General features: G+C 44.6%; 1 protein-coding gene across 1 annotated transcript in view; it reads right to left on the bottom strand.

Annotated features, from left to right (window-relative positions):
* Positions 1–10,598: 10,598 nt before the first annotated feature.
* The window catches only part of AACS (acetoacetyl-CoA synthetase), a 35,446-nt gene continuing 31,592 nt past the window's right edge, over positions 10,599–14,452 (bottom strand). The window contains exons 17-18 of the mRNA XM_057378843.1: positions 14,273–14,447; positions 10,599–11,901 (exon numbers count right to left, since the gene is read on the bottom strand). Of these exons, the coding sequence (XP_057234826.1) occupies positions 11,764–11,901; positions 14,273–14,447 (313 nt within the window). The 3' untranslated portion in view covers positions 10,599–11,763. The remainder of the gene's footprint in view (positions 11,902–14,272; positions 14,448–14,452) is intronic.

Genomic DNA, 14,452 nt, shown 5'->3' on the forward strand with positions numbered 1-14,452 from the left:
CTGAGGGATTTTGGGGAGGGGACAGCAAACCCCTTGGAGACCCTGCTGATCACCRGCTACAGGGGCAACCAGGATTGATTTGCCATCTCTGAGGTGAAAAGAGAAGGCCTGAAAAAACCAGAAAGGGGTTATTGGGAGATACAAAAAGCATGAGGAAGAATTGCAGATAAATCAACAAAATAATAGCTGAAGGAGCAGGAGCGCAGCTCCCTCATCAAAGCAACAGGACAATAAGTGCTCCTCGACTGAATCCTCACAATTCACACTGGGAGTTTCTGCTTTCCATATTGCTGTTGAGCTGTTTCCAGGCTCCTTAGCTGGCTTTCAGCATGGCTTGTCATTCCYTGTCTTCTTCTGCTGCGAGAGCATCAAAAGCTACGTGAGGAGACGGCGCCGAGACAGCAGAGCCGCCCGTGGTGCCGTAATCTGGGTCTCCCATATGTGATCCTCAAAATAATTCCTTTCCCAAGGGAGTTTTTTTCCTTTGAGTTATTCCGGCGGGACGTTGCCACGCTTCCTTTGTGCTGGCGTGACTTTGCACACAGAGGCAACCTGTGTTATGAAAGACTTGAAAGACTTYGCAGCACTGCAGAAAGCTGTTGATTTTCACATCACTCATGTGTCAAAAGATGGGAGGTTTCGGGAATGCCCYTAGGAGAACAGCAAGAATGGGAATTTTAAAGGTGACTTAAGGTATTAGGAGGGAAAAACCCAGCTGGGAGATAAGGGGAGGTGAGGATGGAGGCCAGATCMTGAGCTGTGTTTGGATTTTGATTGATTTTCTGAAGGGAATGAGGAGCCCAAGCATCCCTGGGCTCTACAGGGCACRAGGGATTGCAGAAATGCTGTTGCTTGRGGTAAATTTGATTGTTGTGGTCACYRCATACTCAGAGCAGGGGGGAAAAACAAACTCCTGTTTGGGAAGGGAAACAAACTCCCTCCATCCCCATCCTGCTCCATCTTTTCCGAGTGCTGGTGCAGCTCAAGGCCATGGATGTTCATCCTGCTGCTCTGTGCTCTTGGGCTTGAGGGCAGGACAGGGAACTGCCTCGGTGGGCAGGGCAAGAACATGAAGGAACCTGATGGATTTGCCACTGTGGAAAGTTTCTGTACGATGGGTGAGAAGAGGCTTTGACAGGACCAAGATGGACAGGCCCGATTTTAGTGGACTTTGACAGGTCCGATTTTAGCGTTTCCTGCTTTGAGTGATCAGAGTTTTGTACAAATGGCAGTGCCTTGTCCTATAATTGATGTGGAGTTGGGATTTAACTCCTCAGAGTGCAGAAAGCCAGGAAATCTGCCCGTGGGGCCATCTGAGGAAATCCTGCTCTGTTTAAAGCATCATAAGCCGTGCTGTCCCACTGACCGTGTCTGCACACTGCTTTGCTTGCAAGCTGCAAGGTCAGAAAAATAAACCCGGATTTGCCAAAAATTTACTGCATCCGCTTTTCAATGCTGTAAAATATTGGGATAATGAATCATTGGGCTGTTGGATGAAGGCTGGCATGGCGCTGGTGGCTGCTGAGAAGGAAATAACCGAACACCTTGGGACATTGTGCCACCATACAAAAAAAAAGGGGTCCTGTGGGGATGTGTCCCTGCCACAGAGGGAGGAGCCGCTGAATCACAGGTGAGTGATTCAGTCAGGCAGGAAACTGTGAGAAAAGCAGGATCTGAATCAGACTGGGAGTGAGGTTTTTTTTGCTTTTAATCATCTTCTCACTCATTATCCTTAAAGCTCTTCCCAAAGGAGGAGAGGGCTTCACTCGCTGGATGGGAGCGGGTTAATCACGCCCAGGAGCGGTGGGAATTGCGGTGCCCCGCTGCAGCCGGGCACCTGCGGAGACTAAAAGGTGATGAATCGCCGCAATTCCTGCTCCCTCCTTCACCAGTGCTTAATTAAATTGGTTTAAGGCGGGCCTGAGCGGGAGAGTGGCTGATTTAAAACCTGAATGGTGCTGGTGCCAGCTGGGAATGCTCAGTGTCCGACAAATGTCCACAATTATGGGCACCAGCCGGGACCCCAGTGATCCTGGYCATCACCTGCAAAGGACAGGGGGTTTGTGCACCTCCCTCACACCCCTTTCGAGATGTTTCCTCTCTTCCTGTGGCTGGGAAGCACCGAAGAGGGAGAAGACAGAATCGGAGCCAGACCCCAGGCAGCGGGAAACACAAAAATGCTGCAGGAAATGCGTTTATCTTCACTAGAGAGGATCGAAGGATGGCGCATGAAAACGCGGCTTCCACCAAAACTCACACAGTCGCGGGGAGCCTGGGAGGTCCTCAGCTATGGAGAAAAAGAGAATAAACCCCAAAAAAACCGAGCAGAAGAAGGTGTAGTGCGTGCCGGCCGCATCGCCCCTCACATGCCATCCTTCAGAAATGCCAAAAGCCAGCCCCCAGCGCTGCASCCGCTGCCCAGAGAGGCAATGTGGGCACGGGGAGAGGAGGGAGGATGAGCAGAGCTCAGCCCCAAAACCTGCGAGCAGCGCACGCTCCCTCCTCCAGCGCAAGACCTGGATTTGCATGGAAATCCAAACCAACCCCAAAAACATCGAGCGTTTTCCAGCCAGGAGATTTCCCAGGTAGCTCCATCACCCCAGAGTCGCTGAAAGCAGGARTCCCACCAAGCTCCGTGCCTGCCTGCTCATTAAAACAGCCTTTGTGCTCCAGAAATGCATATGAAAGACGCACGCAGGCCCTGTCATTCGTACGGATTCCTTCTCCCGTGTTCGCTCGTTCTCAGCTAAACTAAGAAATGCCTGAAGCCGTCAAAGGGGTTGTTTCAAAGGCAGCCCGGAGACAGAAAGGGAGCGAGCCGGCGCCTGGAAAGCCTCGCTAATCAAGGCAGAGGGATCTGCTTCCCTCCCTCCCCAAGCGCAGCTCGTTCTTTGGCTTTGAAGACCTGTCATCTGTGACGCCGCTCGGCTTCAGCATTTATACCGAGACATTTTTTTTCGCCTGGAATGTATGTGGTTTTTTGGGTTTTGTTGGTTTGGTTGGGTTTTTTTTCCTTTTTTTTTTTTTTTTTTTTTTTTTTTTTTAAATCATTCCGCCCACCCTTCGCCTCTCAGCGGAGCTCTGGGGATGTCGGAGCAGGAGCGTTTCAGAACCTTAAATAAAACTCTGGGGAGGTGGCCCTGGTGCCAGGACTGTCCCCATGTCCCCACCCAGGCCATCGGCTGCGTAAACAAAGAGATTTTTTTTTTCACAGCGTGAGTGCCCAGCAAAGCTGTGTCGARCACCGGGATTTTTAGAAATCCGGGTCTCTCTAATGAAAAGGARAGACTTTTGCTCCCAGGAGCACTACAGAAATTAATGGATATTATGACTGTAACTACTCGAATCAAATGCAGAGCCATGTGTCACGCAGCCCTTTCGCGATTGCCGCAGCTTATTACGAGCCTGTTTACATCTGCCCCTGCCTGATTTAAGCCCAGCAGGAATAAAACCAATAAAAAGTGAGCAGAGTGAAYGAGGAGCAGGGATGCTCTTGGCAGGGCTTATTTAAGCGCGGCTCTGACAGGGCGCAGACGRGTCCTGCTGGTGTTTGGTCACAGCCTACAGGTGTCCAGACACATCCCAACCTCTGGAGCTGTTCCTTTGTGTCTGAACGCGGGCAGGGATCATTTCTTGGCACTGAGGATCCCTGGATTCACAAAGCCCTCAGGGTCCGGTCGGGGCATGGAGAGAGGGGTGAAAACGCCATCGGGATGCKCTGGAAGCCAAAACGCGTTCGCGCAGCATCTCCAGCTGCAGACGGCACCGCCGGGCGCCTTCATTAAACCCAGCAATGCCTTCGGGTGCTGTTTGAAGAGCTGTCTGTGCCGCGAAAGGCAGAGGTGTGAATTTTCTCCCGTTCTGAGCCGGCGGCGTCTTTAATCCGAGCGCTGCCACCGCCGGGTCCCAGCTGGCGACACGGCTAATTGGAGAGCGAGGTGCGGGATTTGCCTTTCCCGGCAGGACGAGTCCTTCCTCTCCCCCTTCCTGCACGGAATAAAGTCCCGGGATGAAATTTAGAGAGATTGTGTGAATAGGTCACCAAAATCACCCGTCTGTCGGGGTGGGTTTGGTGTCGCAAGAAGTGCGGGTTGGGACTGGCACAGGGCATCACCAGCTTTGCCATCACAGCGGTGTTTCATTAATTTCTCACAGRTAGCTGTAGTCTCTGCCTGGTTTAATATTTTATCGTGTTTCTGCCGGTCAGATGCAGGACAAGATCCCAGAGAAATGCAGATCCGGGGCTGAGCCTGTTAAAGCTAAGGAGCCGCCCCGGTGCTGCTCGGCCCTGGGGTTTGGATGTGATACCCACGAGGTGCAGGAGGAATTTTCATTCCAAACAATCGCTCCTGCCCAAATGAGCTGCCAGGAAAGGAGGCGGTGACTCCTCTGGACCGCAGGAGCCGGGAGCTGCTGCTCTGCAGCTGCTTCACAGGAGCAGTCTGAGTGGTGGATGGCAAAAGGGAAGGCTGGCAAAAAAAAAAAAAAAAAAAAAAAAAAAAAAAAAAAAAAAAAAAAAAAACAACAAAAAAAAAAAAAAACAAAAAAAAAGGGAACTCGGGGTTTTCCAAAACCCAAAACTCACAGTAAAACCGGCTGTGGTGAGGGGCTGAACCGGGTCAAAATCAGCTTCAATGCAGGGCTGAACCGGGTCAGAACCGGCTGTGGACCAGAGAGGCTCAAACCAAATTCTGGGGCTGCCCAAATGCTCCCCTCACCAAAGCAGGAACAGCTCAGCTCACCCGAACCTGCCCCTCAGGCAGCAGAGCTTCCACCAGGGCTTGGCTGTCCCTTGGAGCATCACCCASGAGATCCTTCAAGGTTCTTTCTGCCACCAACACCAGAATATTGAATTTTGAGGCCATAAATCAACATTAGGTCAGAGCTGATCTCTTCTGCAGGACAGGAACTGATGGCCCAGCTCAGCTGTGACCATTCCTGGGTAAACCAGGGCAACCTGGGCTGCACTTTGCTGAGCTACCGAGAGCAGAAAAAAATTATTTATTTTTTTTTTCTATTCTAATAAATGAGTGGGAAATTTCCACTCCTTGGATCAGGGGATGCTCTGAATATTTATGTTATTGTTCGCCAATTGTAAAAAAAAAAAAAAAACGTGCTATAAACGAACATATTTGGTGACCCAGTTTGAGTGGCTCATTACGATTAGATCAAGCTAATTGCCAGCCTTGTATTTCATTTGGCAACTTGTTAAGCTAATTGAACAAAATAAAACTAATGAACAATTATAATGAAGTTTATAATTAGACCATTGGAAAAAAAACGCAGTGTGAGAATATTTAAGGCATAATGAATGTGCAGGAGGTTTGGGAGGGGGGCAATGGGAGGTGGCAGTAAATTGTGCCATTTTTCTACCACCAAAACCTTTCTTCCCAGGAGCTGATGTTCTTGGTGTGTTGCCTATTCCCAAATCGTGTCAATGTGGCCTTTTCTTTATTATTAATTATCTTCATGTTTTTAATGTCCACAGATGGCGTTTCCAGTGATCCCAAATCCAGGAATTAGCCTGTTAGTCAGGCAGCTCAGAGTGGCCATTATTTTATATCCCAAATTCCACTTTTGCAGCACAAATCAAGGTCTCCATTGAGGTTTCTAATCCTAAAAGTGCAAAACAAGCGTGGGGCAGGCAGAGGAGCTCCCAAACCCCAGCGAGCTGCTCTGTCCTGTCAGTGCAGGAACCTGGASCAGGAGCCAGGGAGGCTGAAGTGGGGAAGAACAAAAAAACAATGCTCTCTGCCTGATTAGAGCCATTTTTTAAAAACTGAGTTATTTTTGTCTCACTCAATTCCTATATAGATCTGAATAAAGCCATTCCAGCTCCCTYTCACCCCCTGCTGCTGCAGCACAGAAAATTAAATACCGTGATAAGACAGAGAACGACTTTTTTGAGTTTCAATTTACAGGTCAAGCAGGTACCCACCAAAACCTGACAGAATTGTCACATCAGACTCCACACTGCTTAAAAACTTMTTTTCCTCTTGTTTGTACATGAAAGTAATTATTTCATCTAGAATTCAGTGGTGACTGAGGTTTTGCATCAGGGAATAAAGGCAGAAACTCTTAAACGAGGGAGGAAATGGGTTCAGCGTTTTCTGCTGGATGTCTGGAGGTTCCCAGTGGTTCTGGTGCTCTGAGAGCAATTTTTGGGTGTCAGAAGGAGCCCGTGGTGCCAAAGGCCCCATGCACAGGGCAGGATTGAGGCACACGTTGTCCAGGAGCAGAAACAGCCCTGGAAATATTGAACATCTCAGCCCTGATCCCACTCAGTGCCCATAACCAGCAAGGGAAATGTTCCTTCTCCCCTTCACAGAGCTGCTTTGCTTCCACAAAGATTCACATAATACACTGACTCAGGGAGAAAAAAAAATTATTTTTATGAGCCATCAAAATCTCTATTCCCTACCCAGTTTTAATTTGAGCTGCATTAGGAGAAAACCTCTGTTTTTTGCAGGCATGTCTCAATATTTTTATGCCATTAGAAGCAGCTGTCCTCTTAATGTAATTRCAGCTTTCACCAGGGGAGTGATCAGATCCTGGTATCAGTGAGAGCTGGAGCTCTCTGATGCTCCATCACCTTTCCATCAGCCTTGGGTTGAGGTTTTTTTGGGGCTGCCAGGCTGAGCTGTGCCCCTGTTAAAACCCCACACACACAGCACTGCACCTGGGCTTAGGCTGGATCAGCCATTCCCATCCTCATTTCCCCCTAATCCTGGTCCTGAGGAACAGGAACAAACCCTGAAGTGAAGCGTGAAATAGGCTCCAGGATTCCTGATAGCCAGGGCCGTTTAAARCCTTGCTTGGCATTTGCATGGTAAGAACAAACCCTGTACAAAAACCTCGCCTCTGCTTTATACTCCTGCATTAATTCATGAAGTGTCATGTATCTAGCRGGTTTTATTATACATGAGAACCAGACAAATTAAAATTCTCAGMTGAGTATCACATTTGTACACTCAAGGCCACCTCCTTTGGCTCTGGCAGGGGTTGAAGTGACACTGCTTTAAACTCAGCTCACCTTTCAAACCGAGTCAGTCAAATCAGCACAAATTCTCATCTTTTTCTTTCCCATTTCTTCACTATTTATTTCCATTTAGCTTTAATCTCTTCATAGCTAATAGAAGATTAGGAGAAATACTCTCCTGCTCCTTATCAAAACACAGGCTGTTGATCAATAGACTGGAAATGCTAAAAACAATCCCTTTGTAAAACAAAAACAGAAAACAGGGGTGGAACGGGGTGATCTTTAAAGGTCCTTTCCAACTCAACTATTCCATAATTCTGCAAATATCTGCCCCAGTGGGCCTGTCATCCTTCAGCAGACTAAACTTCCTTTAAATCCACAGAACAAAACTGGAAAGGGGATTTTTTTTTTTTGAGCATATTCCTCATTAGTGATGTGAACCTGCTCACATTAATGATGTATATTTTAATATGATATTGTAAACTAATTAACAATCCTGGACACAATGGTTTTTTTTTTCCAAGGGATGTTATCCCTTCAGCTGGAATCTCAGGSTGAATGCTGATGAACCTCTTGAACTTTGCAAAACCACTCGTCAAAAGTAGCAGGACAGGAATTCGTCAAGGTCTTCCAATTAAGAAGTACAAGGTCCAATTAAGCTCTCACTAATGTGCTGCACAACTCATTCAACAGTGGCATGGGGAGGATTTTCCCATCCTCTGGTTCATCCCCAGATGGGGATTTGGAGGAATTTCTCTCTCTGAGGTGAGGAATGGTGTGGAGAGCTGGAGGTGCTGCAGGAACTCAAGGAGATGTCCCAAAGTTCTGCAGTGAAATTGCTCTGAGTTGCTCTTGGCCTCCCCACCAGAATTTGCTTCCCTCTCCTGTGAGTAACTCCTGCTTTGCACACAGATCATAATGCTCCGTTTGATGTTGATTATCTCGTTATTTGAGTCTAAAGAGGCCCCTGAGTCCCAGAGAGGACAATGCCTGTGCTGCCCTCAGCATCTCCTCTCCCCATTTTGTGTCTGGAGAACACGGTCAGGACACACAGCTCCCTATTCCTACAAAAGACGCAGAAGAAAATGAAGATACATCTTGTTGCTACCTAAGAGCTGGTTATAAATGAGCTAAAAATACCCCCACACTGCTGAAGGGAGAAAGAAGAACCAGGCAATWTTGGATTTATGCTCTGTTTTGTAGGACAAGACCCAGACAGCAGACTGGCACCTCAGCAAACCACAAACAAGCTGCRAGATTGCAGTGGAGAAATTGCTCAGTGCAGAGCTCCAGAGGTCACCTGTAGGAAGGAACAAAGCCTTGATCTACTGAAACATCTCTGATCAGGGGTTTAAAGCTKGGCCAGAGCATTCCTTACAGGCTCCAGGCTGCCCCAAACCAAAACCCTACAAGTTCTGTCTCAAGAACCATCTCAGACCCTGATACTCCCTCCTAATGCATTTTAAACCCAGTTTTAACACCTGTTCACCTGACTGCTCTGCTCATAAATGAAATACTTTTAAATATGTATGCACTAAACTGAAAGACAATAATGGCCCCAGGGAAGTTGCCTTCCATCAGGCAATTACCTGTGTTTTTAAARTCACTGAATAAGTAATTCACACAACCCATTTCTCTTGCACATAACAATAAACAATTTTATCAGCTGTGCCCTGCTCGGGCTGCTGTGTACCTGCTCATTTTATTTCCTTGAGAACCACCACTAACCAGGGAAATTAATTGAAATCATAAGGCAGTGGGAGGGGGAAGTACCTGCTCTAACAGGAGCTGACAAAAGCACATTTCTAAGAGGGGAGTGATAAAACCACATCTCCCAAGGGCGAATGGGCTGATTCCATCCCATAATTCAAGAGTCACTCTCAAATTTGCAGAGGACTGAGTGAGAAATGCAGCCAGCCTGGAGATCCTTTGCTCTAATTGCTTTGGGGCTGAACGTTTAAGGCAGAGCTTAAAGCCATTCCCAGAGCCAGCTCTATTTGCATGCCACACATCCCACTAAAATCTGCACACGGAGCTTTCCAGGCAAAACACTGTGAACCTCCAACTAAAAATAGGCAAAAAAAAAAAAAAAAAAGAAAAAAGATATTGCCTTCTCATGATGGGGCAATTGATGAGAAACAGAATGATGGTCTACTGAGGAGGGAAGCAGCAAAGGAAACTGGAAGGGTCAGTGCTGTGAGGTGTGAGGCAGAATTGTTTCTTAGTTTGTTGTTATTTTTTTTTCTTTAAACAGTCATAATTGTTTGTTATTCTCATTCTTATTTGTCATCCCCTTGGATTCCAGTCCCCCATCATTTCCTGTGCCCATCGAGAGGTGCAATTTCTGCTATTAGGTCAAAATACCTGCTCTGCTCAGCAGCAACTTGTTNAGGAAAAAAAGAAAAGAGGGCTATGCACTCAAGGTAAAACAGTTCAATAGTTCCACCTCTCCTCACCTCTGGTTTCCAGCAGCTGCAACATCCAGCACTTCCAAAACTCAGACCCTCAACTAAAATGAGGGCACCAGGACAGGTTGCAGCACCCATCAGGGCTTTAATTTTCATGGCTGTAATTTTCAGAGCAATACAAACAAAAATAAAATACTTCTTTCGGTAACTAAAGCTTTGGAAAAGCTTTGCAACATCTGACAATTACAACAGATCAAATTCTATCCATTAATGAAACTTTTTCCAGTGTTTCCAGCATGATAAAGGATTTAAAAAAAGCAGCCTCCAGGCATTTGTATGTGTTCTTAATGTATCTGTGCTTCTAAACTATCTTTAATTAATGAAATAACCCAAAATTACTTATTAATAAGGATCTGTGGGCTTTGTAAACTCCAGACATTTTGCATGAATTAAAGAACAATATAATGAAGTTTTAATGAATACAAAGTCACAGTTAATGCAAAATTTATATATAGCAAGCCAGAGGGGGAAGGAATTTAAAAGTAGTTTTAATCATAGGTTATTGGCAGCTTGATAGCTCCTTTTTATACTTTTCTAATGGGTGCTGGGTATTTCTATTATCACAGCAGCATGGTCTGGATTTGGTGCAGTGTGGAAAGCACCAGCACATTTCAAGCTGATTTGCTAAAGAGGAATTTCTASCTCGTGCAGGAGGAGTGGATTGGTGTCCACTGCCCTGTGCTGATCCAGCTGCATTTCTGGCAGTTTTTCTCTTGCCAAATCACAGTATTTTATTTATTTTACAACAACCTGCAGCTTATTGGAGCCAGTGAGCCAAGAGGTGTTAGAGATGGGGAAAAGATTTGATAAATAATGAACTTTCAGCAGCTGCCAAACCGGGGGTTTGCCCTCAGCAATGGAGCACAAAGCTCCCCATGCTCAGGTTTGTCTCCTGAGCCACAGGAACACATCACAAAGCACTTTTTCAGCAATTTTCCCCCACTCCTCATCACCTGTGACCTTCTCAGTACATACATCCCACTTGTCTTGGGCCCTGTATAAGAAATGAGGATTAAAACTGTCACAGAAAGGTTTATACTCAGCTGGATTTGGATTAAAACCATCAAAATCAGAAATAAACTGAGCTAAAAATTATTTCACGACACCCAGTTGAAAGGAAAATAAAGACAGGAAAGCTGAAAGATGTAATATATAATTATATATATAAAGAATTGATTCCTTTTAATTGACTCTTTATCAACGCTGAATGCATCCAACACAATTGTTAAGTACAATAATATTTCACCCACAAAATTCAAATAGTGCAGGAGACACTGAATGCCAGAGGGTTGGTACAGCTACTGTAACTGCATTTGATGAAAAACAAATTTTAGTGCTTCCATTTCACTGTTTTTAGTTAGCTCATTACAGCATTTTCCCTTTATAAACTGGAGGATTACAGACCTAGAAAAGGTGTCTCTCACTTCCAATGTGACATTTAGTAAAAAAAGTTACAAAACCCATCAGCTTTTAAGAAAGAAACACACTGGAATTCCTCAGCTAACCTCAGGGCCAGTTAAGGACTTCAACCAAGTAAAAGCAAAATGGTTTCTTCAAGTGTAATTATGTTAATGACAGCAAATTCCATGGAAATAACCTGGAGTTACCCCAGGAATAAGGAGGAGGCAGAAGCTCCCTCACCTCCTGAGCCTCCAGAAGTCTCTCAACAAACAGCTTAAAACAATGAGAAGGCTACATCCCAAAATGAAGCAGCAATTACCCTCAAAGGTACCATGAGACATTTCAAGAGTGAAATAATTCGGAGTCAAGTCGAATGGGTTCAGTGCATTATGATTTGGCTTTATAAAAACATTTTAATGCACACTACATGGAGAASACTTGCATGTTTCAGGGTCAAAGGGTTAAAATCACTGTGGATTCCTTGCAGGGTGTGAAACACATGGATTGAAAAACGTTGCTAAAGGTCCAGTTTAAAAAAAGAAAGCAAACATTTCATGGAAGAAATARTCTATCTGCAACTATGGGTGCTCCCATTTGATGGGCAGCTGCTGTAAATCTAATCTGAAAAGGTGCACTCATATATATATATAKATAGATATAAAAATCAAAACAGGCAGGTTTCTCCTTCCAGGCTGGAAAAAAACTCCAAAATATATGGCATATTGAACCAATAAAAGGGAGCTAAGCTTTACCCAAGCCTTTCATAATGCACTTCATGGAGAATTTTTTTCTTTTAAAAGAACCACTGGTATTAAATAGAGCTTTTTCTTTACATACAGTATTGGTATATACAAAACAAATACAGAACAAAGACACACAGAAAAAAAAAAACAAAAAACCTCCAAACAAGTGACTTTAATAGTCTTGAAGCTCAGGAATATTTTGGTACAGGTCCAAAGCCTCTGGGTTTGAGAAAGCTCCCCGCTGCTCAACTTCTTTCCCTGCGATTATTTGCTTCACAGCTACTTCCACTTTCTTCCCATTTACTGTATACTGAAAAACAAAACCAGCAAAGATAAAATTACATTTTTTTTCATGCAGTAGCTTTTGGAAAATATTTATGAACCCCCCACCACCAGTTCCAGAACTCTATCAAAATCCAGCAGAATGCCTTCTCTCTCTTTTGTTACACTTGAAGCAGTTTCTTCTGAAAATCACTTGAAGAGTAGGTAGAATTCAAAGAGTTTGTGTATTCAAAGAGTTTGTGTCAGTTTATTACTCCTACTGGCAATTCTGTGAGAACATGACTGAGCTCCAATGTAAAACAACAAAACCAGATCAGAATCATGGTATAAACACAGAAAATACTTGGTTTTTATGTTCTGGCACATCCAATTTTCAAACAAACTTTAATTTTTTAAGGGTGGGCTCAAAAAGCACAGCCCAACTGCACTGGGCTTTGCAAGAAGAAAACCATGATTTTCTTATCTTAAATGGACAGTTTTCCTAAAGGGGTGAAGTGAAAATCTGGGCTTAAATGGTCCTTTATAGGGAAATGTTTCAAAACAAACCGTAAAATAAAATAAAGTGTAACCAACAAAGGCTTCACCTCCACTTATGAATCACACAAATTCTATTACATTGCTTGACTTAAAATAAGGACACTGCAAAAAAAAAAAAAAAACCTCAAATTCTTCACCTGGGATCAGAGCCCTGTGATTTGTGACACAGTGAGGAAGATCTGCTCCAGCAGGAACAGCCCAGGCCCAAACTCCTGAGCTCCAGGCACCACCATTTGTTCACTGGAGATCCTTCAGAGTCAGATTAAATTATCCCCAACACACTCTTGCAATATTATTTTGTACAAAAACCAAACTCTTTCTTGTCAGATCTACTGCAGTCATGTGTAACCCCACCCTCCTGAGCCACCTTCATCACTTCTATCTCTGCTCTACAATTAACAACCTCATTTTCACCAGAACAGTCCAGTGGCCTGCAAGGGAACTGCCTCCTTTAAGGAAAGATCAGGCTGCTAGAAGTAAATCAGTTGACTTTAATCAGCAAACCCTGTGGATGATGACCAGAATGTTTATCTGGTCAGGACAGAAGCAGACAGAYTCACAGGATGTTTTTTAACACCTGAATATGCCATTAAAGCCATGCTTTGTGTTACTAAATCACCTCAGCACAGCTGTACCAGACTACAGCACCAGGATCAGACTGTATTTTCATATGAAGATTCAAACATTTCTAAAAGAAGCAGAAAATTGGCAGTTTCCCTTCCAAGCAAAACTTTGAAAGAAAGATGGGAGACAGCTTTGATCACTTCACCACTGGCACATTTATGTGAAAGGTAATTAAAATTCACTCAACYCTCAGTTCAGTCAATGTGTGAACTAATTAATGATCTAAGCAGGCTCTGGTGAGGGGCAGCCCCTCACAAACACCTCCTGCTGCACACTCAGGTGATTCACAGGTCAAGTTCAACACCCCATGCAGAAGCTGAGCTGCAGCCCAGAAAATGGGAGATGCAGGGATTTTTACACTCAAAGATAACATTTCGAGCCAAGGATCATCTGCCAACAGCATCCTGAAACAAAAGTAACTCAAAAGGTCAGATCCCTCTGTGGACCAGAGAGCAAACCTGAACCCTATAGCACTTCCACCTGAAAACCTACACTGGCAGTAAAGGGGTTCCAGCATCAAATGATGGCTCTGAACTCTCTTCTCTGGACACAATCAAGTCTGTGTGCAAATGGACTTGGGAAAACTACACTGTGCACTGCCTTTCTGCTGCTCAGAAGCATGGAAGAGACTGTAGCATCAGAAAGGAGCATAAAAACAGACATTCCAATGAAACAATTCCTACAAAGAGCTCCAGCAGAACATTGCTTCCAAAGACTGAGCATGCAGAACCTTTAGCTATACAAATTTCTCCCCCTGTATAAGCACAACAACTTCATTTTAATTACTGTTACACTTAAGACATTGACAGAGYTACATTTAAGTGGCTAAACAGATGTAAAAGTAAAATGGTTTACGAAATTATTTTCTGAATTTGYTGAGTGCTCTCAGCTTTCCTAAGAATGTCACTTGTAACAGGAAAACAAAAACAAAATATGCTCATGGATAGCCAGAAAAGCTAAAGTTAAATTACCTTTTCAGTATTTTCTTTTAAGAGGTTTAAGTACGTCTTATTGAGAAAATGCAACCCATTTAAAAAACAAAAACCACCGCTTAGCTGAAAAGGAGATGAAAAGATGTTGCTAGGCAACATAGACAAACTATTTATAAAGCTCGAATACACTTTTGAGATGCTAAAATTTCCACGTATGTGGGTTTGAAGAGCAGTGACAACTGCTCCTTAATTACTATTCAAGGTGCCAAAGAAAACAGTAGGCAGCATTTCTGCTGCCCTACGTACAGGAATGCCTTTGGTCTCCAGGATGAGGCTGGGGACGTGGCGGGCGGACAGCGCCACGCGGATGGCGTCCTGGATGCGCTTCACCAGCCTGGGGCTGAACGTGTGGTTGGATGCCATCTTCAAAAACAGGATCACCCTCTCCTCRCCGTCCTTGTTGTACTGAGGGACACACAGGCTGTC

The sequence above is a fragment of the Malurus melanocephalus genome, unplaced genomic scaffold, assembly GCF_030028575.1.
Source record: "Malurus melanocephalus ecotype Western Australia unplaced genomic scaffold, MMel_1.1 scaffold_377, whole genome shotgun sequence".
NCBI lineage: Eukaryota > Metazoa > Chordata > Aves > Passeriformes > Maluridae > Malurus > Malurus melanocephalus.